The sequence below is a fragment of the Globicephala melas genome, chromosome 20, assembly GCF_963455315.2.
Source record: "Globicephala melas chromosome 20, mGloMel1.2, whole genome shotgun sequence".
NCBI classification, from domain to species: domain Eukaryota; kingdom Metazoa; phylum Chordata; class Mammalia; order Artiodactyla; family Delphinidae; genus Globicephala; species Globicephala melas.
Window position 1 is genome coordinate 28,830,147 of NC_083333.1, and position 27,110 is coordinate 28,857,256.

At 59.9% G+C, this 27,110-nt stretch overlaps 1 protein-coding gene across 1 annotated transcript; it reads right to left on the minus strand.

Annotated features, from left to right (window-relative positions):
* Nucleotides 1–889: 889 nt before the first annotated feature.
* RHBDF2 (rhomboid 5 homolog 2) lies at nt 890–26,688 on the minus strand. Its single transcript, XM_030837773.3, has 19 exons — nt 26,628–26,688; nt 14,500–14,701; nt 10,614–10,779; nt 9,451–9,578; nt 8,675–8,870; nt 8,384–8,590; nt 7,090–7,218; nt 6,623–6,741; nt 6,269–6,463; nt 5,206–5,317; nt 4,910–4,984; nt 4,566–4,727; nt 4,098–4,207; nt 3,885–3,948; nt 3,696–3,790; nt 3,391–3,466; nt 3,139–3,239; nt 2,807–2,960; nt 890–2,103 (listed from the first exon to the last, which is right to left on the minus strand). Exons 3-19 carry the CDS (start codon nt 10,755–10,757, stop codon nt 1,684–1,686), a joined length of 2,487 nt encoding a protein of 828 aa, XP_030693633.1. The 5' UTR covers nt 10,758–10,779; nt 14,500–14,701; nt 26,628–26,688; the 3' UTR covers nt 890–1,683.
* Nucleotides 26,689–27,110: the final 422 nt, after the last annotated feature.

Here is a 27,110-nt window from a genome sequence, read left to right on the forward strand (position 1 = left end):
GGTGGGGGTGAAATAAAGAGAGGGCGGGGCGGCTGCTCCCGGCCCAGGCTGCCCTGCTGGGGCACGAGTGCTGTATCCTCCAGTCTGTCCACGCGAGGCCTCCTGGACCCCCTGCATCCAAACTGTGCCCACACGTGGCTGGGTGGGTGAATTGGGGACAGTGGGAGGCGGCCTGCAGCCCTGCTTCAGCGTCCTCACCAAAGGAGCCGGGTGCCCAGGGGGCCCTTATTCCCCCAGGCCCAGGGCTGCCCCTTCCCATCCTCATCCCTGGAATGGAGGCAGCCGGGAGCAGGGAAGGGCAGGGGCCACCTCCCAGCTTCCCCACCCACCCACCCTGGGCACCCACGGTTACTGTGGGTCCTCTGTCCCACGGGGTGTGGGATGAAGGGCTGGGGGGCGCAGGGAATGGACCGCACTGCTTCTGCCAGGACGGCCCTCCCCTCCACCCAGCCAGACCCCTGATGGGGCTTGGGGAACGCAGGGGTCTAAAGATTTGACACCACCTTCTCAAGGGCCCCCTTGAGCCCCTCCATGTGACCCCAACCTGGCTTCTTCTCCAACCAAATCTCCCACAAGACCCACAGGCATCCACTGTCCCTTTGGGCCAAGCCCCTGCCCCCTAGCTCCTGACGGCTGACCCTGCCACCCCCCACTCCCAAAATAAAGTTCCAGTTTTTATTCTATGCGAGGCTGGAGGTCAAAAGACGATACTTTCTTAAAGAATATCATTTAATACATTTCAGACATCGTCCATACAAAGTTAGCGTTACTTTAAAAAAAATTAGGACCATAATATAAACTGGTAAAAAAAAAAAAAAAAAAAAAAAGGCCTGATTGACCTTGGACAACCCCTGGACCCGGGTCCTTGGGGTGGCCCTGCCCTCACCTGGGCAGGAGTGAGGCAAAGGATGGTTGGCTGGCTGGCGTCAGTCCAGCCCCAGGAGGCAGAACACTGACTTGAAGGAAGGGACTGGGCTGGGAGGGGCTGGGGGGCCTGGGTGCGGGGCAGGTTCAGCCTCTGTTTGCTGAGCTCAGCGGAGGCTCTCGGATTGCCGGTCTGTGTCTCTTTGCTCCTTCTCTGCCCCAGGCCACTGCCAAACCCTGTCCCAGAAGGTTTGGACCCGGAGCCTCGTGGGCAGGCTCACCAGGCCACGGATGAGTGCAGGGCATGGATTCACAGGGCAGAGATGGGAGGGGAAACAGGTAGGGGCCGTGGCCAGGCAGGGCTGGGAACCTGGTGGGAACCCCAGCCAGGTCCCCAGGAAGGGCAGGCTCACAGCAACGGGGAGGGGGAACGTACCAGCAGAGCCAGAGGTGGGAGATGGGCAGCAGCCCAGGACCTTGGGAAGAAAGGAGCCCACCCCCCAGGAAGTGGTCCTGACAGCAGGGGAGCAGGGTGATGTCAGGGCCTGGGCCCTGAGCTGCAGAGAAACACATGTTCGGAGTGTCCCCCAGCCCAGGCCTGGGGAAGGGGGCCCTCAGTCCCCCAAGGAGCCGCCCTTGATGACCGTCTCCCGCAGACTCAGCCTCTCCTGGGGGCAGAGCTCCTGGGAGCAGGGCCGGCCCCACAGGGTGTCTGGAGCGGGGGTGGGCGCTGTGCAGGCAGGCAGCCTGGCCCGGGCACAGTCTCCATGTCCTCAGCGCTGCGTGGGAGCAGCCGTGCCAGCCCCGCCAGGCAGGTGGTCAGTGCAGCACCTGGTCCAGCTCGTACTTCTCGCAGAAGTGGCTGGTGAAGGGGAAGCAGGTGAGGTACTCGATCCAGGGCCAGTGGATGGGGTAGACGTAGAGCCAGATGACCAGCGAGGCGAAGAGACCGGCGAAGACCAGAAGCGACACGAGGATGAGGGCGCGCTTGCGGTACTTGTCGCTCGTGCCGAAGGTGATGTAGGGCAGGAAGGCGAAGGCCAGCAGCAGGCCGCTGAGGAAGCCAAAGATGTGGGCGATGTTGTCGATCCAGGGCAGGAGGCCGCAGATGAACAGGAAGAGCACGATGGCCGACAGGTTCAGGAAGGCCTTCCAGGGCCGCTCCAGCAGCTGCCAGCTCTGGAAGAGCTCCACGAAGAGGCAGGCCAGGAGGCCGAACTGCGACCCTGCCGGGCCCACCTGCGGTGGGTGGATGGGGAGGGGACAGGGTCACTTCCGGGTGCCACGTGGGAGCCTGTGGGGAGGCCTGGGCACAGCCGGGCTGGAGGCCCAGGACCTGGGTCATCCTCTCCGTGAGCCCCTCCCAGGGTGGGGACCCCGAACCTGACGACCGGGGGGCAGGAGAGGTGCAGCTGGAGCTGCTGGAACAAAGCTGGGCTCGTTCCACCCACCCTTTCTGCGACACTGAGCACCTACTACGCGCATGCCCAGTGCCATAAGCAAGACAGACTGCTCCAGGCAGCGCACGTGGGGAGGGACAGACAGACACTGAACAAGCCACAGCGTGAGGCTGGCTGATCAAAACACTGCCGTTTCTTTGGGTCAAGAACGGTTGCACGAGGGCAACTTCATATGGCCCAACTCACAGCTATGGGACGCGCTGCAGGCGGTGGTCATGGTCACGGAAAGAAATGAAGCAAAGAGGCAGAGTGAGGGACGGGGTCCAGGTCTTCCTGGAGGTGACCTCTACACGTGACCCAGGGGCATCACTGCTCCCTCGCGCCTCGGGATGGACTAAGGAATTGGCCGGGAAGCCCCCAGCTTAGCTGTCCATCCGCTGTTGAGCCTGACGTGGCAGGGGCTGTGCGTCCCTCAGGCCAAGCCAGGCGGGAGGCGTGGAAGCAGTAGAGCTAGCCCTCCCTGCCGCATCCTGAGTCCCTACCTCCGCGCGGTACGGGAGGAAGATGGCACTGGCAAGGTTGCCGGTGATGCCGCTGAGAATGAAGATGATGGCGATGCGGTGCCAGCCGGCCAGCTTCTCCAGGTCCCGTAGGATGGTCATTTGGAAGATCACAGACACGAGGCAGTGCACCACGCTGGGCGGGGACACACCGGGCATCAGCCCCCCGCCCCGTCTGCCAGCCAGCGACTTCGGGAGCAGCGGGGTCTGGCAGGTCATGCCAGCTGCGCCCTGGCCCAGGGGCCCCTCCTCCGGGAGTCCAGGTGGGTGGGCACCACAGGGGTCTGGGGGGTGGGCAGCGAGGCACCTCTTACCCAGCGTGGAGGAACAGAGACAGCCAGAGCCTGTAGAACTGATCTGGGACCTCAGGATTGAGGAAGGGCAGCAGCCCACACACCTTGTCCAAGCAGTGCACCTGGGGGTGAGAGCACAGCAGTCAGCGCCTAGGATCCCGCTGGGTCCGAGGCCCCGATGTAGGGGACAGGACCAGATACCCGCTGCAGGGGAGCATACAGGCTGCTGCACCTGGCTGCTCGTGCCCAGGGCCCCACCAGACCCCACCTCACCTGGGAGCAGAGCGTGGCCTCTTCGTGGAAATAGCCGTGCACGAACTCGCAGTATTCCCGAGTGGTGACCTCACAGCTGGGGGACAGGGAGGCAAGGCGAACGCCAGGGCCCTGAGTCCTGCCCGCCCCCACCTAGTGCCCAGTGCCCGGCCACAGCAGGCACCACTGGGAGGACGCGGTGCCCCTCTGCAGGAACCTGCCCACACCACGGACGGCCCCTGAGTGGGGAGGGAGGACGCCAGCTGGGCGGTGGGTGACAGAGGGGGAGCACAGGGGCTCCGGGCCCAGGGCCCAGGCCGGCTCACCTGCCCTTGGTGCCGATGCAGCAGGGGCGGCCCCGAATCTGGCAGTCCATGTGCGGGAAGCCCGAGAGGTTACTCTTGGCCTGCTCCGTGCAGATCTGCCAGGAGGGGCACAGGCAGCGGCTAGGGCTGTGCAGCAGCACGCAGGCCCTCCCCACCCTTCCCGGACCACTCTCCCCACTGGACACTCACCGGCCACTTGGTGATGTCATCGGGCCAGATGTGGGCACCACTGGAGGCCGGCTCCTCGCAGGTTCTGGAAGCAGAGGTCGGAGGGGGCAAAATGAGGGGCCACGACATCCCCAGCCTGCCACGCCCACTGGCCAACATCCCCGTGGGTGGCACAGACCACATGATGCTCAGCCCCATCTCCTCAGCTCAGCTGTGGGTCTCCCGGGACTGTACCTGGGGTCCTGGTTGCACACGGCCCCCGATGTCCGCTTTTGGCCCAGCGCAGACTTGTCCATGGGGGGCCCCGTATCATCCTGCCACTTGACAAAAGTGGCCAAAGTCTCCTGGAGGATGGAGGCAGGCTGGTCACGGCTAGGACAAGGTCACCACCATCAGAGTGGGCAAGGGCCCCTCCAGGGCCGGGGCTCTTGCCCTGCTGTCCAGGGCTCAGGCTCATCTCCCAGACCCCCACCCCCACTGACACTCCCAAGACCCAGCTTTCACCGCTCTGGGGCTGGGCAGGTTGGCACCCTCCCTGTGCTGAGCTGCGTGCAGGGGTGTGTGATGCCAGGGAGGGTAGAGGAAGGACAGAGGCCACGTAGACACTGCCCTTGAAGGGCCCCTCCCCCAGGCTGGGGCAAGTGGAGATGGTGCAGGGGACCAGGGTGGGGCTCGCAGGGGTCGGAGGGCCTCTGCCCCCACCGAGCAGTCCTGCTGCAGCGTCTGGATGCAGCCCGAGTGGTCATTCTGGACACAGCAGCCCGAGTCCCGCTCCAGGTCTCGCTCCCGCAGCACCAGCTGCTCGATCTGCTGGTCCTTCCGGATGCAGGGTGAGAACTTGGCTCCCAGGTGGATCAAGTCAATCTGGGGGCGGAGGGTGGTGGGGAGTGAGCTCGGGTCCAGACCTGGCTGCTCCGTTGAGAGTCTCCCCCTGGGGGCCCCTGATGAGGGGGGCTTCCAGGCAAGCCAAGCCCCTTCCTGCTCAGCGGGGGTGGCAGAGGCCAGAGGCTCCCTGCTGAGATGCTGTCCCTGCCTGGGCCCCTTACCGAGCTGGGGCCAATCCAGAAGTTCTCCTGCTGGATGTACTTCATGCTCTCGTACACACCTCTGTTCCTGAGTACCTGGTGCAGAGGTGGAAGGACGGGGGGGTCAGGGGTTTCTCTGTCCCAGGAAAGGGCCTCCGGGGAAGGGGCTGAGAAGCAAAGCAGTGGTGAGCCCAGAGCACCCTCCTGCTTGGGCCAGGTTGTTGCTGTGGGAGGGCCTGGGTGGCCCAAGATGCTGCCGCCTCTTGGGGGAGGCTAGGATCCCCAGGGCGGAGCCCCCCTTCCCTAGCCCCACTCACCAGCTGGGTGGTGACGTGCTGGGCGAAGCCCACCGGCGCGATGCCGTACGTGCAAATCACCAGCAGTGTGATGATGACGTGGACGAAGGTCAGCCAGTAGGTGAAGTAGGGCCTGCGGGCAGAGGCCTTGGGTCAGCGGAGCCAAGGTCACATCCCAACCCTCAGCCCCAGCCGCCAACAGCTCGCACCTGCTCCCTATCCTCCACTACTCCCCTCCAACTCATCCTTCTCCACAGCAACTCTTAAAATGCACCTCTCTGCATCTCTCCCAGCTTAAATGCTTTCCATGGCTTCTCGCTGCCCTGGGGATAAAGTCTAACATGGCTCCTTCCCCACTGGTTGCAAGGCCTTGCTACGTCTGCCCACCTCCCTGCCTCCTTCCTCTCCTCCTGCAGTTCCTGGAACAAACCCCAATCCCCGCAGCCCCAGGGCCTTTGCACATGATGCTTCCTTTGCCTGGGATGCCCTTGCCGTCTCTCTTCACCCAGCTAACTGCTGCTGCTCCTGAGGACGCTGCCCCCCACCAGTTGTTCACTCCCACTCTCTGTCCTCCTTCTCCAGGACACTCACCACACCTGCTATCACTTAATTTTTTTAAACTTAGGGTCCAATGTCTATCAGGTTGCTGCTAATTGTACGTTCTTTGAGAATGGCCTCTTCCCAATCCTCTGGCTTCCCCCAAGGTCTCTGTGCAGGCCTCTTCACAGTCCCTTCACTCGTGGTCACAGCTTCTAACTGCCCCTCTGACCTACCCCGCCCGCCCTGCTCCCCGCAGAGGAAGCAGGTCCAGAAAGCAGGGAGGGTGGAGAAGAGGCAGCAACACCCGACAACCCTTCCCAGGTGACGTGCATGCTTGTAGGGTGACCCTAGGGGCCGTCCCTGCTCCCCTGACCCAAAGACTCGATGAACAATAAGGGGAGCTTCGGGAGGGGCCCCAGGGGAACCTGGAAGCTCCCAGGCCCTCCTGGATGGCTCTCAGCCCTTCTCCCCTGGGCCTACGCCTGGGAGTGGCTCTCCCCGCACTGTCACAGAGTGGGCGGGGCCCCAGGCCGGCGTGGCTCACCGGTGGCTGTCGAAGCTCTCCAGCTGGCGCTGCACGGTGCTACTGATGCTGCGGCGGTAGCTGCGGTTCAGCCAGTTGCCCACAACACCCAGGCCGTAGTGCCGCTTCTTCCGGTCGAAGGCAAAGTGCTTCACCTTGGATGCGATACGCTTGCCACGTTTGGCCGCGGGCACCGGGGCTCGGTCAGACTCCTTCCTGGTGAGGACGGTGGTCTCAGCCTGGTGTCCTCCCCTCCCACATCCCATGACGGGGGTCAGGAGGGACCTGTGGTCTAGGAAAGCCCCCTGGCAGGGTCGTTGGGCTCTTCCTCCACAGTGCCACCTCCCTCCACCTGGAGGATTGCCCAGAACTCACAGAGGGATCTGCACCTCTTCGGGGGAGACCGGGGAGGCCGAGCATGGGATGCCCCGTAAGTAGCTCGCAGAGAGTGGGGGCGACTCAAACACGTCGTCAGGCACGGAGCTCATTTCTTCCTGGAGTGGGTGTGGAGTCGGGGACACAAAAGGAGACAATGTGAGGAGTCACCGTCTCCAGCACTGCCCCCAGTAGCTCAATCAAAGGGCAGGACAAAGCCGGACAGGCTCTTTGGAAGGGAGGTAGAAGGCACGTGTTTGTGGGCCCTGATGGGGACTTTCCCGGCTGGCACCCTTCCTCACCCCAGGTCCTTGCCCTGCCGACAGAAAGACGCACCCCCATCCCACCGACGGGCCTTTGGACATCCCAGGGGCTCCCAGCAGAGCATGACTGAGGCCGGGTGACCTCTCCTGGCTCCCACCCACCCCGGTCCCCCGACCCCGAGGGCCCACACACCCCATGCTTGCCTTACTAAAAAATGAGGAGTAGAATGTCTCTGCTCCATCGACCGCATCCTCCTCCAGGAAGCTGGGGTAGGCAAAGCTGCGCTTGACCACCCGGCACCGCTGTCCTGCGGCATCCATTACCGAGCGCCCCTGTGCCAGACAGAAGCATGGGCGTCAAGCCCAGGTCAGGTACCCCTGCCCCTGACACCAAAGGAGTCTGTCAAGCCCATCTGTCTGGGGAGGTGGGACCCTGCCCAGAGCATGTGCATCTGCGAGAGAGGCCAGGACCGGGCTCCGGCTCCTGCGTAGCCTGACTGCAGCAATCTCTACATGGTTGGCTCTCAACTTCTCCCTGGTGACCTCCGGCCCTCTGGCTTGGGCACCTGACACCCCACCACTCATCCTGCACCCTTATTCCCACCGGCTTCTTGGCACGGCACACCAGGCCCCTGCTGACCTTTTGATCCCATCTCCTGCCATTCCTCTTGTAAACACACTTCACTAAAACCACCTGCTACTCCCTCCTACCTCCAGGCCTTTGCATAGGCCATTCCCCTTGCTGACAATGCTGTTCCCTTCCTGGCAAACCTTTCCTTATATTTCTCAAGTGCCTTCCCTGACACCAGCCTCTCCTATGGGTGGGCCCCAGCACTTATCACACTGAATGATGACACCTGCCCTCACCCGAGCTGAGGGCTCCTCTAGGGCAGTGACACTGGCTCAACTCACTCTGTAGCCCCTGTGCCCAGCACATAAGGAGGTTCAGTAAACACAGGTCAGTGAGTGGTGCCTGCACATTTCACTTCCTACTTTCCACCTTATGTGTCAGTGCAGAAACCAGCTGTCCACACTAGGGACAACTAGAAGTGGACCACTTCTAGTGGGACCACTAGAAGGATGTGGGTCTGGCGCCCAGGGATCCCGGAGCAACCACTGCCCTTGGCACAGAGGAAGATGCCTGGGGACAGAGGTGCTCTGGAGAGAGAGATGCTCTGGGGAGAGAGATGCTCTGAGGAGAGAGATGCCTGGGGAGAGAAATGCTCTGGGGAGAGAGATGCCTGGGGAGTGAGATGCTCTGGGGAGAGAGATGCCTGGGGAGAGAGATGCCTGGGGAGAGAGATGCTCTGGGGAGAGAGATGCTCTGGGGAGAGAGATGCTCTGGGGAGGGAAATGCCTGGGGAGAGAGATGCCTGGGGAGAGAGATGCTCTGGGGAGAGAGATGCTCTGGGGAGAGAGATGCCTGGGGAGAGAGATGCTCTGGAGAGAGAGATGCCTGGGGAGAGAGAGGGAGCAGGATGGGCAGAGGTGTCTTTACCTTGAGGAAGGCCGTGGCAGCTTGAAAGCTCATGTGGGCCACAGAGATCCTCTTGCGGTGGGGCAGGTGGGAATAGCCGCCGGAGCGGACGCTGGTGAAGGAGGTGAGGGACAGGACCCCAGGGGTCAGGGGTGGGTGCGGGGCGTGGGGCCGGTCCACCTCGTCCGTGTGGCGGAACGCCCGTCCTCGGGCCAGGGGATCCACAATCTGGACAGGAGGGAGGTGGTGAGCATAGTCAACTGGGCCCTGGGCCAAGTCATCTGCCGCCCCGCATCCCCCACTGGAGCCCACCTTGGGCATCTTGCAGGGTCTTGGAGACTCGGTGCCCTGGAAGGAGGGCAACTCTTGGCTGGGGAGCTCCAGGTCCCGCTGGCACGAGGCCTTGAGCCGGCCGTAGCGGGCGCTGCAGTGGCGCAGGCTCCTGCGCTGCCAGTGCTGGTGCTTCAGCTCCCAGTCGCTGCTGACCCCGAACCACTGGGCCGTGCCCCTGCGGGAGCAGATGGGGTGGGGAGCAGGCAGGTGTGTGACAGGGGAGCGACCGCAATGAGAGAAAGGCCATGTGCGCAGAGAGGTGACAAGAGAGGTGACAGGGCACGTGTGTGTGCAGGGGAGGTGACGGGCATGTGTGTGTGTGCAGGGGAGGTGACGGGGCACGTGCGTGTGTACAGGGGAGGTGACGGGGCACGTGCGTGTGTGCAGGGAAGGTAAGGGGGCACGTGTGTGTGTGTACGCAGTGGGAGGGGCAGATCAGCTTCCCCTTGACCCCTGGTTCGGTGCCCAGGAACCAGATGGGCAGAGGGGGATTCAAGTCAAGAGCTTGAGGGCTGAGCTGGGAAGGCCCCGGGAGCTGCTCTGAAGGGCAGGGGTCCACCTCCAGCTCCCTGACTCCCCTCAGCCTCCTCACTGTGGCTTCCTACCAGGCACAGAGCAGCCTGGGCCTCAGTTTCCCCGCCTGGACCATGGGCTGCCTGCCCGTGCCTCCCGGGAAGGGCCCAGGGCCCAGGTCCCAAGAGTTGACTGGCCCAGGGTGGGTGGGGAGGAGGTGGGGACGCGGCAGGCGTGCTCACTTGCGGATGCTCTGGGACAGGGAGGCCTGTCGGCGGAAGCCGGGGCGCTTCTCCGAGCCGCCCTCCTGCCATCGTGCCCTCGGCTCCTGGAGGCTGACGCTCTTCAGGAAGGCTGGGTTCCTGGGCCTCTGTGGACAGCGGGCAGGAGCATGGGCTGTGACTGCCTGCAGCCCAGATCCCAGGCTGGCTCTGCTCTGGCTCCCAATGTGAAGACCCAGACAGAACAAACCTCGACCCGAGTCTACCCCAAGCTGCTTTCATTCCGAGGGTCAAATCGTCATTTTCTAGTGTCTTCGGCGATCCCAGCACACGCTTCCCTAGCTCCCTATCCAGCGCTCCTGCCTTAGGCCTTAGCCGTGGCTAAGCCTTGGCCTCGCCTGGCTTTACATGTTTGAAAGAGCCCTTGGCATGAGTGGGCGGCATGAGACAGCCTCCCCGGTGCCCCAGGCTGCGCAGGGAGCCCACGCTCTTTTTTTTTTTTTTTTTTTTTTGCGGTACGCGGGCCTCTCACTGCTGTGGCCTCTCCGGTTGCGGAGCACAGGCTCTGGACGCGCAGGCTCAGCGGCCACGGCTCACGGGCCCAGCTGCTCCGCGGCATGTGGGATCCTCCCGGACCGGGGCACGAACCCGTGTCCCCTGCATCGGCAGGCGGACTCTCAACCACTGCGCCACCAGGGAAGCCTTTTTTTTTTTTTTTAGCCCACGCTCTTTGCAGCTAGTTCTCAATGAGCTCTTTATGGAACACTGGTCCGGACCGGACTGCTGGCAACGTTGATTCCCCCCCCCGTTCCCCCGCAGGAGCTGGGCACTGGGATCCAGCTGCTGGTGCTGCAGGCGCGCTGTGCCCCTTCCCCCAAGTCACAGGCAGCCCACCGCCCACAGAAGGGCCAGGGCTCGGGCAAGGGAACGGAAACAGCCAATTCCCGGCGGAACCGGCAAGTGTTTCTTATTTTCCCTGGCCCACCATGAGACAGAGACTGAGCTCAGGGCCCACCCCCTGTGAAGTGTGGGGCCAGGAAGGACGGGGTACAGCCTACAGCAGGGACACAGGGCAGCTGTGGCTCCAGAAGGCCCTCCTCCGGGAAGTGAAACTGCCCGAAAGGTGTCATGGGAGCACAGCGGTGGCCGGTGGCAGGGCGCCGAGCGCCCAGCTGCTCCCTTACCTGGGGCAGCATGCTGGCCTGCTCGCTGGGGTCCGGGGTCCCGGGCGGAGGGATGGCGATGGATAGGTTGGGTGGCTTCCGGCTCTGCAGGCGGCTACTGGACACCGAGGAGACGCTCTCGCCATTCTTGTCAGCGGAGGCCATGGTGGGCGGGGGGGTGGGGCAACTGGAATGGAAACAGGGAGGGGGCACAGGTGTGTCAAGAGGCGGCAGGACAGGAGGGGACACGGGGACAGTCCAGGGTGTCAGGGTGGTACCTGGGCAGGCAGCCCAGACTGAGAACAACCTGTAGAAAGTTGGTTCAAACCTAACTCTGGATTTCCGGGAAGGGAGGCGAAGGTTGAAAGAAGTGCAGCCGAAATTGTAACCAAAGGAGGCGTTATGCTTCCAGAAAAATCAAAGGAAAAGTACTGCAAGCAACGGTAGTAGCTGTTGGATCCGGCTCTAAAGGAAAGGGTGGAGAGATTCAACCAGTTAGTGTGAAAGTGGGAGATAAATCTCTTCTCCCAGAATATGAAGGCACCAAAGTAGTTCTAGACGACAAGGATGATTTCTTCTTTAGAGACGGTGACGTTCTTGGAAAATACGTCGACTAAAATAAGTCACTATCGAAATGGCATCACGTGAAGCTGCCACTGAAGTTCTGAAATCTTTCATCATGTAAATAATTTCCGTGTTTCTTTTACCATAAAGTAATGATATCCAAACTCATGATATTCAGTGTCTCTGAAATTTAGTTTCTCTGTATTGATTTAAACATTCTCAAATAAAAGTATATCAATGAAAAAACAAAACAGAACAAAAACCTAACTCTGGACACTAAACCATGAAGCAGAGACTGACTCTGGGCTGTGTGGGGCAGGGTGAGAAGGTGTATTTTCATCCTTCATTTGCATTCCAGGGCAGCAGGGGTCTGGGAGGTCCCCAGCTCACCACCTCGTTCCATTTCCAGTCTCTCTGCTTCAGGCAAGGACCTCACCCAGAAAGGAACATTGAGGGCCAGGGATGCAGAGCTGCCATGATCTTGGCCACCTCATCAGCCTGGCCAGAGCAGGCCAGGGGGCCAGAGGCAGCTTCCTTGGCCAAAGAGCCCTGCCTTCGTCCTGGGGGCAGGGCTTGGGGGAGGACAAGGGGAAAGGCTCCAGGCAGCCCACAGACAAGGGGCCCACAGCTGTGCAGGGAGCAGGTGGTTCTCAGAGGAGAGATCCCTGGGCTTTGAGCAAGGAAGGAGCAGCTCAGCCTAATTCCCAGGTAGATGAGAAAGCCACCGTACCGGTCCCTGTCCCCCAGGGTTGGCAGGTTCCTCTTTCAAAGGAAAGTGAAACTGCCACCTGTCTGGTACTTTTTTCTTTTCACAAAGGAAGAATATTATATCTTAATGATAAAGATGATATATGAACCTTGCCAAAAAAAAAAAAAAAGACTCAGAAGACTGTAAAGCAGAAAAGTGAACTCCTGGCCCGCCTGTCACCCCACGTTCCAGGAAAGAGCTCGGTGTGCACCCCTCTCCAGGTGCCTCTCTGCACTTGGAAAAGGACACGTGTACTTAACATTTTACACGCACTCATACCTTTTCTTCTATAGCGTGGACATCCTTCCCTGTCAATGCAGACAGATAGCTTTACCTGATCTTTCTTGATGACTGGGAAGGTTTCACTGAGTGGAATGTACCAAGATTTACTTAATTCCAGACTGATGGTTGTTTAGATTCATGTCCAGTGTTAACGAACACTCTTGCCTATACCGTGTGTACTTGTCCCAGTATTATCGCAAGACGAACTTCTAGAAGTGGAGTTTCTGGATTGAAGAGTAATTGCATCTTGAATTTCAATGGATCTTGCCAAATGGCCCAGCCAGGAGGAAGTAGCAGTTTACCTCCACCTGGGGCTTTTCCATAGCCATCATGGTGCCACTGACACCCACACCCCCTTTGACCCACCAGAACTAACACCTCCGCCTCATCTATTCTCTCCATTTCATCTCTCACACTGCCCGTGACTTTTTTCTTGCTAAAACCCTTCACTATTTCCTCTCCCCACGTCCCAAGGCTGCTGGGGCAGGTTTGATTTCTCTCCCCTCGCACAAGGCCAGGGACCTCACATCCATCTGCCAACTCAGGGGAGAGTCACACAGGAGCCCTCCAGCCATGGGACGGGCGCCGAGGTGTGGGACGGCCGGGCAAGGCAGCAGCCACCTCTGTTCCCAGTCTGTCCGCTCCCCACTCTCTGTCCAGCTCCTAGAAGAGCCACCGTCGCCTCTCATCTGAAGGACCACAGCCTCCAGATTCCTCCACCTGCTGCCCCCCCGAGCTCCCACCCCGGGACCATTTTCCACACGGCGGCAGAATCCACATTTGAAACGTGCAAATCATACCATATCACTCCCTGCTCAACGCTAGGCCAGGATCTCCAGCTCTCACTTAAAGCAAAGTCCAAACTTCTCACTGGGGCCTCTGGACCCTTTGTGGCTTTGTCTCCTCCTTGTTCCTTCCCCACCCCATCAGGGCACCCTGGGCCCCTCACCGCCCCGCACCTACCAAGCCTCTGTGAGGAGGTGCTGAGGGCTTGTGGTCAAAAGCACAGACTGGAGCCGGGTGGCCAGGGTTTAACCTGCACTTGACCATGGGTCACCCAAGTCCTCACCTTACGAGGGAGGAATAACCCGCTCCGCCGGAGAGGTGTCCTGGGCATCAAACGACTGCACGCATGACACACACTCAGGCAGCATGGCCACAGAAACTTGTTCAGGAATGTTCACAGCGGCCTGTTCATTGCGGCCCAAAGGTATAAACAAGCCAAATGCTCACCGACATACAAATGGATGGGGGGAGGGATAAATAAGGAGGTTGGGATTAACATACACACACCACTATGCATAAAATAATGAACAAGGACCTCCTGTATAGCACAGGGAACTCTATTCAATATTCTGTAATAACCTATATAGGAAAAGAATCTTAAAAAGAAGAGATAAATGTACACGTATAACTGAATCATTTTGCTGTACACCTGAAACTAACACATTGTACATCAACTATAATATTAAGATTTTTTTTAAAGTGTACTATAATCTGTGGGAAAAAAACATACAAATGGATAAAAAAAATGTGTTAATCCACACAGTGGACAATTACTCAGCCACGAACAGGAATGCTACGCTGAGACGGGCTACAGTGTGGATGAACCTGGGGGATGTTACGCCAGGTGAAAGAAGCCAGACACAGAGACCACTTACTCCAGGGGTCCAAATACAAGTCCAGAAGAGGCAAATCTATAGAGACAGAAGGATGAGTCGTGGCTTAGGGCTGGGGGAGGGGGCTGGAGGATGACAGCTAAGGGGCGTGGGTTTCACTCTGAGATGATGAAAATGTTCTACAGTTGACAGTGGTGATGGTTACATACACCTGTGAATATACTAAAAACCATTCAACTGTACGCTTTAAATGGATGAGTTTTATGTGAATTACATAAATTAAATGTGAACTATATCTCAGTAAAGCTGGTTAAAAAAAAGTCTCCAGCAGGTGCTCCATAAACGTTGGGCCTCTGCCCCTGCTGCTCCCTTCCTCCCCAGATAAGATCATCACACAGCAGAGCAGGTAGCTCCTTCTCATCATTCTGGTCCCAGCTTGAGCGCCACCTCCTCCAAGCAGCCCTCCCTGGCTGCCTGAGGCAGCTCCCCCTCTACCCCATGTGCCTCTCCATCACTTCACCCTGCTCACCTCCCTCACTGCCCTCTTTCTGACTCATTCGCAGCTGCATCTCCACTGCCAGAAGAGTGCTGGCCCCCATGCAGCATTAGGACGTAGTTGTTGAAAATCAGATAAGCAAGCGAGCAAAGCAGCTGGTACCTGGGGTCCAGCCCACTCGGCTACCCAGATTCCTACCTTCAGGGTTTGGGTTGAGCTCACACCTTCCTGGGTCTTGTCGCAGAGCGCTTTAGAGCATGTTCTAGTCCTTTCCTCACTCTGCACAGATGCTCTAGGGTGAAGCCTCAGCTCTGCGGAGAGGTGGATGGATGCAGAGACAGAAGGAAAGATGGACGGATGGCTCCAGGTCAAGCAGGGCAGCTCCCTTGGTGCTCACAGCCTATAAGGAAGGGAGGGCAGGCTCAAGGGTGCATGTCAGGACTACTGCACCTTTTAATCTTATTGACCTCAGTCTCCTCATCTATAAAATGGGGATAATTCCACCAGCTTCATAGGTGAGGGATTAAGAGATATATTCTCCTCCTCCTCCCCCTGGAGTAAAGGCCCTTATGGTGATGAGCTAGATGCTTCAGAGGGCCTGGAGGCCAGCAGCCTCTGGGCATTTACCTAATAAAACCACCTAAAGACCTGGGCTCTGGGCTGGGAACCATAATCAAGATGGTCCCTACTTTCTTTTCCTGTTTCTACAGAACTTTACTAGAAACATTTAACTTTAAAACACGCAGGCATTATTGGCTATCTTCTGATTAAGACCTGTTTTCAATTAAGGTAAGCCAAATATTCAAGGCAGTGTTCAAATGATTCGGAAATGTTTTGGTTCTTTAAATTAATAATTTTTTTTAAGGTAAAATCCACACAACATAAAAGTAAGGATTAAAAAGCGAACAACTTGCGGACTTCCCTCGTGGTCCAGGGGTTAAGAGACTGTGCTTCCACGGCAGGGGGCACGGGTTCTAGCCCTAGTCGGGGAACTAAGATGCCACATATGCAGCTTGGTGCAAAAAAAGTGAACAACTCGAGGGCAAGCCTTTGTTTTTGAGAAGTCCCGCATAGGGGACATTACCGTGTAGCAGAGCGCTCGGCAGCCCCGGCTTGGTAGAACGCCGAGGGCCGTCGGGGGCAGGACAGGGTCAGGGCCCAGGTGGGCCAGGCCTTCCTCGGCCCTTCGCGTGCATTATCCCGCTTTGTCCTCAAAACACCCTTCGAGATAGACATTATCATCGCTTTCATTTTGTGGATAAGAATGGAAGCTCAGGGCTTCCCTGGTGGCGCAGTGGTTGAGAGTCTGCCTGCCGATGCAGGGGACACAGGTTCGTGCCCCGGTCCGGGAAGATCCCACGTGCCGCAGAGCGGCTGGGCCCGTGAGCCATGGCCGCTGAGCCTGCGCGTCCGGAGCCTGTGCTCCGCAACGGGAGAGGCCACGACAGTGAGAGGCCTGCGTATGGTAAAACAAAAAACAAAAAAAACAAAAACAAAAACAAAACAAAACAAAAAAAGAATGGAAGCTCAGAGGGGTTGAGTAACTTGCCCAAGCTCACATAGCCAGGAAGGGGAGCAGCTGGGACTCAAACTGCTCTGGCTATAGGGCCTGAAGTCTCCTCGGAAAACAGGCGCCCCCCCCCCCTTAAAGCTGGGGTACACTTCAGGCTGGACAGCCTCCTATCAGGGAGACAGAGTAGAGAGTCCAGCCTGGAGGGAAACTTGGTCGAGCATTTCAGCACTTTGCAAACTGTGTTCCTCAGCGGGCTGGGGTTACCCAGAGGTGCCCAAGGGGCTGCCATGGGGTGAACTGGAGGCCGGGGGAGGGTCTGGACTCCCCTCTGATTCCATGGGGCAGCACCCCTCTGGCTTTACATATTAGAGCGGGGTCTTTCACTTGGTTGTTGAAGTCGTCCAACTACAGGTGAGAGGAACTCTGGGTGCGGAGGGGGTGCCAGAGAGGGATCTGAGGCAGAGCTGGAGGCCCAGGATGCTCCCTGCTTAAGGCTTGAGCAAGACCTGGACATCACCCTTCTACGCTTAGTGCAGGGAGTCCTGACCCTTCATCCCAGGGCAGACAGGCCGTGGATGATGGGGCCGCTCGGAGATCACAGACAGACGGGACGTGGTGCTGGCCTGGCTGGCGCCTCGGACGCCACTCTGCACCACTCTGCGGACAGCTCCAAGACAACAGCCTCACCTGGGACGCCTGCACAGAAAGTCCTCCAGCTTGGCCTCCTCTGGGACCAGGGTACAGTGAGAAGGCACCAGGTGGGCACTGCCCTTGGAAACTGGCACCAAGGAGGGAGGGATGCAGTGGAGGAAGGCTGGTGGTAAGCGTGGGGCTGCCAGGTTTGAGCTTGGGTAAGGTCACCAAGCAGGTAGGATCCTTCTGAAGCTCACAGCTGATTACATCTCCCCACAGTCAACACCAGTGCCCTTCAAAACCTGCCCCCCACACCACTGGACACACCACATCCCCCACAGCTCCCCAAGCTCCTGCTTCCTCTCATCTGAGGCCCTGTACCTGGCCCACCAGGCTCCACCCCATCTGCCTGGCCAACACCTACCAGCTGCTTTAAGGAGGGTAAAGTGTCATCTCCTCCAGGGAGCCTGTCGCGTTACCACCAGCCAAAATCAACCACTTTCTCATAGCATCCTACAGAGATCTGCCTACACGTAGGTATCTCCCACCCACCCCTGGGCAACACAGGGTCCACAACCCAGTTAGCCCTGTTAATGGCTAACTGGATGGAAGGCGGGGGAGAGGGTGGGCGCCTGCACGGCTGCAGATGGTAGGTCCACACTGACCCTGAACAGAAACTGTCTTCCAGAATCCTGCAGCCAGCCCAGGAGGTGGCTCATTCTGGAAGGATCTACCGAGTGCTGCTTGCCCCACCCCTGCTCTGTGACCACTGCCCGGCCAAGGATGGAGGATGCTGTCCCAGGATGAGTCCCTAGAGGACCTCCTGTTTCCCCCCTTCTCCAGCACAGCCCAGATTCCCCAACTAGCCCTCCCATTCCAAGGCCATACCACCCCTGGCTGGGACCCGTAGCCCAGGACTTGCCGTGCTGCTGGCATCTGTCCCAATCTTCTGACAGGAAGAAGGGCAGACTCAATCCAAGGCTGAAGGACTGGTGAGACTGGACCAACCCCAGGGAAATCCTAGGGGTCCCAAAGAGAAGTGGCGCGGCCCTGGAGAGCAGAGGCAGGGCTGGGGCACATTCTCCCGGGGAGCCACTTAACCATCTTCATAGGGCGGTGCTGAGAGCCCTGGCCTGTAAGCAGCGTGACCGGCACAGCCTCAGTTTCCTTCTCTGTTAAGCGAAGGGATTGGACAAGGTGATGGCCCAGCTTTGACACACGTGAGGCCCACACATTCGGCATAAAAACACCACTTTGGGGACCTCCCTGGTGGTCCAGTGGTTAAGCCTCCGCACTTCCATTGCAGGGGGCACAAGTTTGATCCCTGTTTGGGGAACTGAGATCCCGCATGCTGCAGGGCATGGCCAAAAAACAAATGCACAAAAACACACCACTTTGCCCCAGTCGCTCTCCACCACAGACGGGAGGGCCTGCTCCTGAGGCCGCGTGCCCCCAACTTGTGCAGAGATGGTAGGCAGGTGCACCAGAAGCCCAGCCCCTGCCTCGGGGCTCAGGGAGGGAGGGGGAGGGGGCGGCAAGTGCTCGGGGCAGATGCAGTGGTCGTCGGACCCACTCTGGGCACCTGCGTAACCCAAGTCCAGGGCATGGGGCAGCCCAGACGGCAGAGACCAGACAGAAAAAGTGCTGGAACACTGGGAGCACCGCCCCGCCCAGCCCTTACCTCCCGCGCCCTCAAAGTGCTTCCTCACTGCAGAGGAAGCTGTGACAGCCTGGGACCAGGCTTCCTCCTGGCCCAGTCACATCCGCTGCTCTCTGAGACCCCCAGGCTTGCGGCGGCGCCCAGACCATGGGCGGGGGGGTGGGGGGGCGGGGTTTGAAGGCCTGGCCCACCCGGCTGGCCACTGTCACTTGCCCGCAACAATTTTGGCTTCGGTGGGGCCTTCCCCAGAAAAGAGCCTTCAGCCCCAGGATACCTAGGAGACCCCCAAAAGGCCCTGGGTAGAGAGGGGGGTCCAGCATGGGGTAGCAGGGGTGCATATCCAAAGAAGCAGCGCAGCAGAGAGTTCACATCACCCGAGGCACCCACGGGTTGACCGACCCAGGGTCTGAACCACCACTATGCCCACACCCAGTAGCCTAACCCCTTTAGCAGCAGCCAGGAGCTGGCACATGTGGCAGAAACACAGACTCAGAAACTACAAGCTGGTGCCGCTGGGGAAGCCGGTTTCCCCACAGAGGGTGGAGCTGGGCACGGCCGGCTGAGCCCATCCCGGCAGCCACGGCCAGGGTGAGCCGGGCCTCCCCCGCGGGTCCCCCGCCAGAGCACTACCAGGGCACACGCTGGCAGGGTGCCCCCTCCCCAGGCTGCATGGGCCCACTGTCCCCTCCCCACCTGCCCCCACGTGTGCTTCCGCGGTCCTGAGGAGTCTGGCTCCGGCGCCCGCCTTCCCTCTCTACCTGCCCGCCACCGACACACTAGCAGGTTTCTGAAAGCTCCCCTGGTCTTGCTAACAGTGGATGGATTCTCCATACCCCCGGCTGTGAGGACCTCATGAGCCGGAAGCAGGCGACTGACACGAGGACTCAGCCTGCGTGTGGTCAGAAATGGGGACAGAGAGAAGGGAGGGGTCCTTGGAGGAGGGGAAACAGGCTTTCTGAAACACGGGGAGGGCCTCAGGCCCCCTGAACAGAGGAAGGGAAGAAACCACCACCTGGCCCAGAGGTTCCGCCCAGCTGGCGGTGGGCAGGCCGTCTGCAGGGAAGGGAGGCGGCCAGGGCCGCTGGGACCTGCCTGTCCCCCGCTGAATCACAGGATGTCGGGGTGAGGGCAGGGGGCAAGGAAGTGGCCTCTCTCCCTGGCTTCCCTGTCACAGAAACCGAAACCCGATGTTTCCCTCCCCACAGCCCTTCTGGGAACTGGGTCATTTTTAGAAAGCAGCAAGGAGGAAGCTGGCCCTCGCCCAGGGTGCAATCCCCAGCGGAACCCCTGGTTCTGCTGATCTCGGAGCCACTCCGGCTGCCACGAGGCCCGGCAGGAGCAGCTTATGTAAAGACTGCAACCTCGCCCAGGCTCCCTACCCGCTGGCCCGGCACGGCCGGTGACTCACCAAGGACGCCTCCCTGCCCTGGCGAGAGCCGGTGGGGACAGGAGCGCCGGGCAGGAGGGAGCAAAGGCACCCAGCTGGGGGTCACGCAGGATTAGGAAGACAAAAAATGGACAGACCAAGAGGGAGGGAAGTAAAGTGCGCCAGACCCAATCATCAGAGCTAGAGAAGGCAGGGGGGGAGGGGACACCTATCTATCTCCAGAAGCCGGCAGGAGCCGTCCCTGTGGCCGCTCTCCCTCCTGGCAAGCGGCCACTTCCCTAGAGGTGCCAGTCGGCAGACACACTTCACAGGCTGCCCCAGCGCACGCCCACCCTTCAGCCCAGCTGCCCCCAATGGAGAGGAAAAATGAAACCACCTGTGGGTTTGTGCTCCAGCCGCAGGGAGAGGCCCCACTCACAGAGGGCCCCGGCCTGGGGAGGCCCCGATTTCTCCTCCACCTCGAACGGCTTTGCTCAAACTCTTGAAGATAAAGAACCTGGGGACAGGTTCAGGGACCTGGTGACCTTCCCCATCAGACCCCAGGCTCTGGGCTCCCCGTGACCCAGTTAGAGTGGCTTGGGCGTCACGGCCGACCCCAGACACGGGAAGCGGGAGCTGGGCACATGCTCTTGGTGGCGGCCTGGAACCCAGTGTCCGCCAAGAGCGTGTGGGTGCGAGGAGGACGGGTTGCCATGTTCACAGCCCCACTCCGTTCCGCCCGGAGGTTTTCTCAGGACCACACGTCAGCGGGGCTGGCAGCGATGTGAATACCCCCATATTCTGTGGGGACCCCAATTCCAGAAACCCAGCTGGGAGTGCCTGAGCCCCATGTCCCCACGGCCTAAGGTGTGGCAGCTGCTGGCAACATACAGGGACAGGCATTATTGGAAGTGGAAGCGGCACCAGATCTCCCCAACTGACCACAATGCTGGGCCCTGTCCACCGTGGTGCCCTCCCAGAGGCCCCTCTGGGAATCTATGGACTCCAGAAGCTGCTGATGGAAGCAGATCAGGGGAGAGCAGTTGAGCAGAGACCTTCCAGACCCCAGGCAGTAGCGGCTTCCAGAGCCTGGGGGCCGATGGCAGCTTAAGGACAACAGCGGGAAGGGAGCAGAGTGGCCGGGTCCTAGGATTTTCTACCCAGCAGCCCGGCCTCCTTTGGGAAGGTGGCCTATTCTGTCCCAACCCTGCTGTTCCCTGAGCATTGCTGTGAAGGACAGGAGTCAGAAGTGGCCCCTAGGGGCCCAGAAGCCTCTGGTCCTTCCAGGCCAGACACCAGGGCACAGGAGGGATCCTGGAGAGGGGTCAGCACCTCTGCGCACCACGCTGTCCCAGGTGTGAGGTGAACCAGGCTTTGCTCCAAACACTCATGAGGACTTGCCTCTCTTGGGATCTTGAAGTAGTGGGAGTTGGGTTTCCACCGGAACAGGCAGAGGCTTAGCAGAGGCTTAGCACATGCTCAGTGGTGGGGGAGAATGGGGTGCAGCATGGGTGGGGGAGCAGGAGAGGCCCACCTCACTCCTGCTGGGGCTCCCACACCCCGAGGTGCGACCAGGCTGTTTCCAGACACGACTAACCTCGGCACACAGAGCAGGCCTCTGTCCCGTGCTTGCAAGGGTGGAGTCCACCCAACTTCCACCCACTCCTCGTGGCCTGGCCCCAGACAATGAAAACACTGTCCAGCTGGGGGAGGCACAGGGTCAGAGTCCCAGCCCTAACCGCTGTGTGATCTTGGGCAAGCCACTTGGCATCTCTGAGCCTCAGTACGTTTATGCATAAGACGCTAAGGAGCCTCCCAGGGGTCTGAAATCTAGGTGGCTTTGTCACCACTAGCTAGGGGTCACCCTGGGAGCACAGGCAGCTGAGGGACAAAGTCTGACCATATCTCACAGAGAGGTAAGCACCTCACCCAACGTCACTCAGCCGGAAGTCAGGCCCTGGGCTGCCCTGAGTCCCTCACCTCAACACACTCAGGACAGGGCGCTGGGTGCCCCTCACTTCTGGAGGCCCAGGTCGGCTGTCAGCAGGGAGGGAACATGCCAGGCAAACACTTTTCAGCTTGTAAACAGTCATTAAGGAGCTAATAAACCAGACTTCCCACAATCCTGCCCTGGGGCTTTGCTCCTTCCCTGGAAGAGGCTGGCCCCAGCCCCAAAGGCTGCTGCGAGGGCTTCGGGGCACATGGACGTGGGCCATCCAGGCCACTCAGACCACGGGAGCTCTCCACACACGTCACCAACCCCATCCCCGCATCTTGCTTTGGAGCTGTATGGGTTCTCTTGTTGAGAAATGAGGGCTGGGGAGCTGGAGACAGGGCTTAAACCCTGGCTTGGCCACCTACCCACTGGGAGACTGGGCAAGTTATCACTTCTGAGCATCAGTTTCCTCTGATGCAAAATGATATGATGCAGCCTCCATCCCCAGGGATGACACGAGATCATGAGTGAACAGTGCCTGGGACACAATTGGTGGCTGGTAACTGGTAGCTTCTATTATTCCCAGCTGACCTCTGCCACCATCGCTCACTTGGTTTCTACATCTGAGCCAAGAGTTCCAGAGGTGACAGATCTCTGTTTGACAGGTGGGGAGACTGAGGCTCAAGGAGGTGAAGTCCCCTGTCCAAGGTTACATAGTTACGTGGTGGGGCTGTGGCCTCCTGCCACCTCGGAACTGGTCGAGCAAAGTGGCAAAAGAACGGGCAGTGGGGTGGTGACTCAGGCGCTGCGGACGAGTTTTAGGTGCACAGGCCTTTGACTCATGAGTCCCTCCCAGCCCGCCAAGCAGAAATGACATCACCTAAGGCCTGATGCCACTTCCCAGCTTATCTAAGGACTTTCACAAGCATCCTCTCACCCTTGTCCTTATCTCACGATTGTCATTGGCTGATAAAGCCATGAGCTAAACAGCCAGGGCTCAGGCCAGACTGCAGTTCCAAGTCCTGCCTCTGCCCGGTCCCACGGCAGCTCTCCCACCTTCTCTTCCAGGCCTTTGGGGCCCACACTAGAGGCATGACCTGGGGAGAGCCACCAGGAGAGGGAAAAGGTGCTTCTTGCTGGCAGCCGGGCAGGACCACCTGAGGACCCTCTCGCCACAAGCTCCGGGGCCACACGTGGGAGGCAGAGAAAACCAAGCTTACCCCGCTCCCAGCTCCAAGAAGCCCGGCCAGAGGGAGCAAGGGCTGAAGGACACGGCCTCCACGACCACCACCCCCACCGTCATGACGCACATGCTGGAGGGCGGGGGCCAGCAGTTCACAGCCTGATCCCCCACTCCCAGATGGAAACCCACCCACTGTTCCCATGGCCTCCGTGGTGCTGGGGGTCCCCTCCCCCCCAGACACAGCCACTTCTGCAGGATAACAGCAGTGCTGCCGTTCTGCAGTATGTTCTCACCTCCTCCTCCCAACAGCTCAAGAGACGAGGTAAGACCTCTGGCATCACCATGAGTCTGTGCCAGGGCACACAGACACGTTCCTGTTACTGTGACAGCTCGCCCACTGCATTCTTAGTGCAGCCGGGCACCTGCCCAGGCTTTACATGAGTCGCCACTGGAATCCTCACAGCAACCCTCCCAAGCAGACTACTGTGAGCCCACTGGGGAAACTGAGGCACAGACTACTTAAGTGACCCCCATCCTACTGACCACACTCTCATAGCCCAGGTGCCTGCCAGCCTTTGGGCCTGGCTCCCCAAGCTGGGAATCACCCCCTCCCACTGCTGCCCCTCACCCTCCAGACCAGCGACCCTGATGGCCCACCTCGTCTGCCCTGCCCGCTTAGCTCCAAACACTTTCCTAGAGGGGCTTGGAATGTGCCTTCCCGTAGCTTTGAAACCTCAAGTCTTGCATCTGGGCCCCTGGATAAACTTACTGCATGAGGGAATGTGGACACAGTGGCTGTCTATACTGCCCTGAAGTTGAGAAGAAACTATTTCCTTTATGCCAGTCCTGAGAGCTGCCCTGGCACGGCAGCCTCCCTGCCGGGGTCCCCACGCGCTAGGTCAGCCTGCACTGACGTCCCCGCCACTCCTCCCCCGGCCTGGCCCAGCCGGATGGGAAACTGGGAGCAGAGGCGTGAGCTCACTCTGGAAATCCCCACTGGCCGGGGCAAAACTGAGGCCTGCTCCAAAGTGGGTGTCACAGAGACCCAAGGGGAACCGCAACCTGGAGAGTACATCTCCCCTGATGCTGCACCAGGTGGCAGGCAGGGGGCCGAGGCCACCCCAATCCCGCAACCGCTCATCCTGACCCAAAGGGAGGCGCCAGGTGGCTCATCCCAGTCACACGCACAAACATACACCCCTGACTTCCTGCTCTCATCTGGGGTCTCGCCTGGGGACAAGTGTGCACAGCAAATCAACAGGAACCCTGTGAAGAGCTCTGGCCACAGTGAAAACACCACCACTGACCCAGAGCTGGGCTCGGACCCCAGCTGCTCCCACAGTGCATTTCCGGTGTGATTATTCCTCCTCTTCGAGGGCCAGGAGTCCCCATCTAGGCAATGAGCGTGTGCCTGTGTGCATATGTGCGTGTGGGTTACACCAGGTATGGCTGCAGCTCAGAAATGAGCACATCAGGTAGGAGTCACCTGGTACTCTTGCTGGTAGGTGGCAGCAGGTTTTAGGGCTGGGCCTGGGAACAGACAGCCCAGGTTCAATGTCAGGCCCTGACAATTACTTCCTGAACAGCTCTGTCCAAGTCTGAATGCTGCTTTGTGCCTTGAGAGGCACACAACAGATGGGGGTCACTATTACGGGGTTGTTTTTTTTCCAGCTGAACAGATGAAAGTCTCACTCCAGCCTTTTAAACTTAAAAGACCAAAAGAAACCCCAAAAAGCAAAAGTCAAACCAGAAACTGCGACCTGCCGTCTGACCCCACCAGGGTTCCCAGGTCAGGAGGCCAGGGTCCTGAAGTGAACATGGTGGTGGGGGGAGGGAGGGATGGATATTGTCAGGAAGTGGGAAGGGAGGGCAGTGAGGTGGCCTGGGCTCCTGGGCATGAACGGCTGCTTCATCCCATCCTGCCCCTCTGTGACAGCCCCCCGCCCCAATTCCCTACAAAGCGGGAGCATACTCCTCGAGTCCAACCCAAATAATTCAGTCATGCCTACCGGGGGAACCCCAGGCCTGTGGCTCTGCTGTCCTCCATCTCTCACTGGTGCTGAGCTAACACCACGAGCAGGGGGCGCATCACTCCACCAGCAGCTGGGCCCACCCCAGGCCTCTTGTCTCACCCAGGGTTCCCACAGCCACGGTGGAACTTCCTACTGCAGGAGGGAAGCAGATTGGGGAGCCGCAAGGAATTAGGCGCCCTGTTATTCCTCAGATGTTATTTTCCTGGTGTAAGTGACTGAGGAGTCAGGTGTGGGTTCAGAAGGGAAAATTACAGCTGGTCACATGGCGTCAGGTGTCCAGGCCCACCTAGCAATCCAACGTTGGGAAAACCTATGAGAACAGAGCTCGCGCCCCGGCCCCCCACAGGGGTATTTGACCTCCAGGGTTGCCCTGGTTCACCCTGCGTGGGAGGTGCCCGAGGGGCGAAACACTCCAGGACAGAGCTGTGAGAGGGCCCCTGTTCCCAGCGCCTCCCCCAGAGCACCGAGAACTGCTTCCCGCAGGGCTCATGGTTTAAGCAGGGAAGAGGCCGGCTTGTGGCACCAAGGGAGGCCTACTGCTAGGGCGTAACTGCCCTCACACCTCCTTACCGCTTATCTCATTTAGGCTTATTCCAAGTTCCTCCTCTAACCCCTGGGGAAACTGAGGCAGGGAGGGGCAGTCAATGAGAAGTAACTTGGTGGCCCGGGTACTGCGCCAGGGTTGCTCAACCTCAGCACAGCACTACTGACACTTTGGGCTGAGTAATTCTTCGTGGTGGGAGCTTCCCCGTGCACTGTGGGGTGTTTAGCAGCATCCCTGGCCTCTACACCCTAGATCCCCTCCCCGGAGTTGTGACAACCAAAATGTCTCCAGACACTGCCGAAAGTCCCCTGGCAGGCAAAAGTCACCCCCTGCTGAGGACCACTGCTTTAAAAGAAGCTTCACGGGCTTCCCTGGTGGCGCAGTGGTTGAGAGTCCGCCTGCCCGATGCAGGGGACACGGGTTCGTGCCCCGGTCCGGGAGGATCCCACATGCCGCGGAGCGGCTGGGCCCGTGAGCCATGGCCACTGAGCCTGCGCGTCCGGAGCCTGTGCTCCGCAACGGGAGAGGCCACAACAGTGAGAGGCTCGCGTACCGCAAAAAAAAAAAAAAGCTTCACTTTCCACTCTTTGCTTTACCTACAGCAAGTGACAGTAACATAACACAGACTCTGGGCTCATTATGCCACCCACACAGGGTCCTAAATCTATAGCCATTGGGAAAGAGAAGCCAGTCCACGTGTGGGGTCAAACCCGCAAGCCCTCCCCTCCTTAGACACTCCCTCTTAGGGGCTCCAATTCGAGGCCTCCCCCTTGGCCTTTCACCCAGTTAGGCTGAGACCTGGGCTCCCCTCCGCTCTGGGGTGGTGGGTTTATACTCTAGGGACATACTCCTCTCTAACCCAACACAGTGCCCTGGGGGAACGGAGGAGGGGCAGCCTTTCCAAGCCCCTCTGTCCGGAAGTCAGGAGTCCTGGGTCCAATTTCTGAGCTCTGGTCCAGCCTGGCTGTGAGCCCACCCTCCCGCACCTGTTTCCACCTCTGCTAGACTGAATGGACAAACTCCGCCCCGACCGCGGCCGCTCACCCAGGAGAAAGGGGTGGGGAGGGGAAGGTATGAATTCCAGGCGCTTCTGGGAGGAAGGCGGGACTGCGCAGTCCTGCCCTGGGGCGGTCCCCTCTCTTCCTCCCGGGACTTTAAACTTCTGCCCAATCGGAATGCCCCCACCTCTGGTGACCCGTGGCCCAGGGACCCCTGAGGCGTCTTGTCCGAGCTGAGTCCCAGGGGCCGGGAGACCCGGTCCAGCGGCCCCGTTCGAGTAGAGCCCCGGCCTCTGGCCTCGGGCTCGGCCCACGTGGGGCCCGAGTGACCCGCAGCGCCGGCCCCTTTGCCGGCCGCGCACCGCCGCCCCAGGGCATGCTCGGGCGCGACCCCACGGCCCCTCCGGGGCCCGGAGTCCGGCTGCCGCGAACCCGGCCTCGCCCGTCGCCCCGCGCTCACCTCCCTGCGGCCCCAAGTTCCCGGGACTCGGCTCCTAGCGGCGCCGGCTGGCGCCTGGGCGGTGGCTCCTGGGGGCGGGGCCCCAGCGCTCCGCCTCTTCCCTACCTGCGCGCGGGCGGGGGGGCGGGGCCTGGCGCCGGGGGGCGGGGCCCGTGGGGCCCCGCTCGGTCCCAGGCGCAAGTGTCCTGCTCTGCTGCTCCCGGCTCGCGCCGCCCTTCCGCGGTCGGCCTAGTGGTGTCCCCTACTGGGCAGAGCCCTATTTTCCGCCGGAGCTGGTCTCTTCCGGGCGCCGTCCTCTCCTCCCCCGACAAAGCGTATAATCTAGGTCTGAAGTACCATCATCAGGTCAACCCCCAAGAAGAACCCCTCCAATAAATGACAGCCACCTTCCATACCCCTCCCTCCAGAGCCTTCATCCTTAGGCCAAACGGGCCTGTTCCCTCGAAACTTTTAGCCCTCACCCTTTCCCTGAAACACATTTGG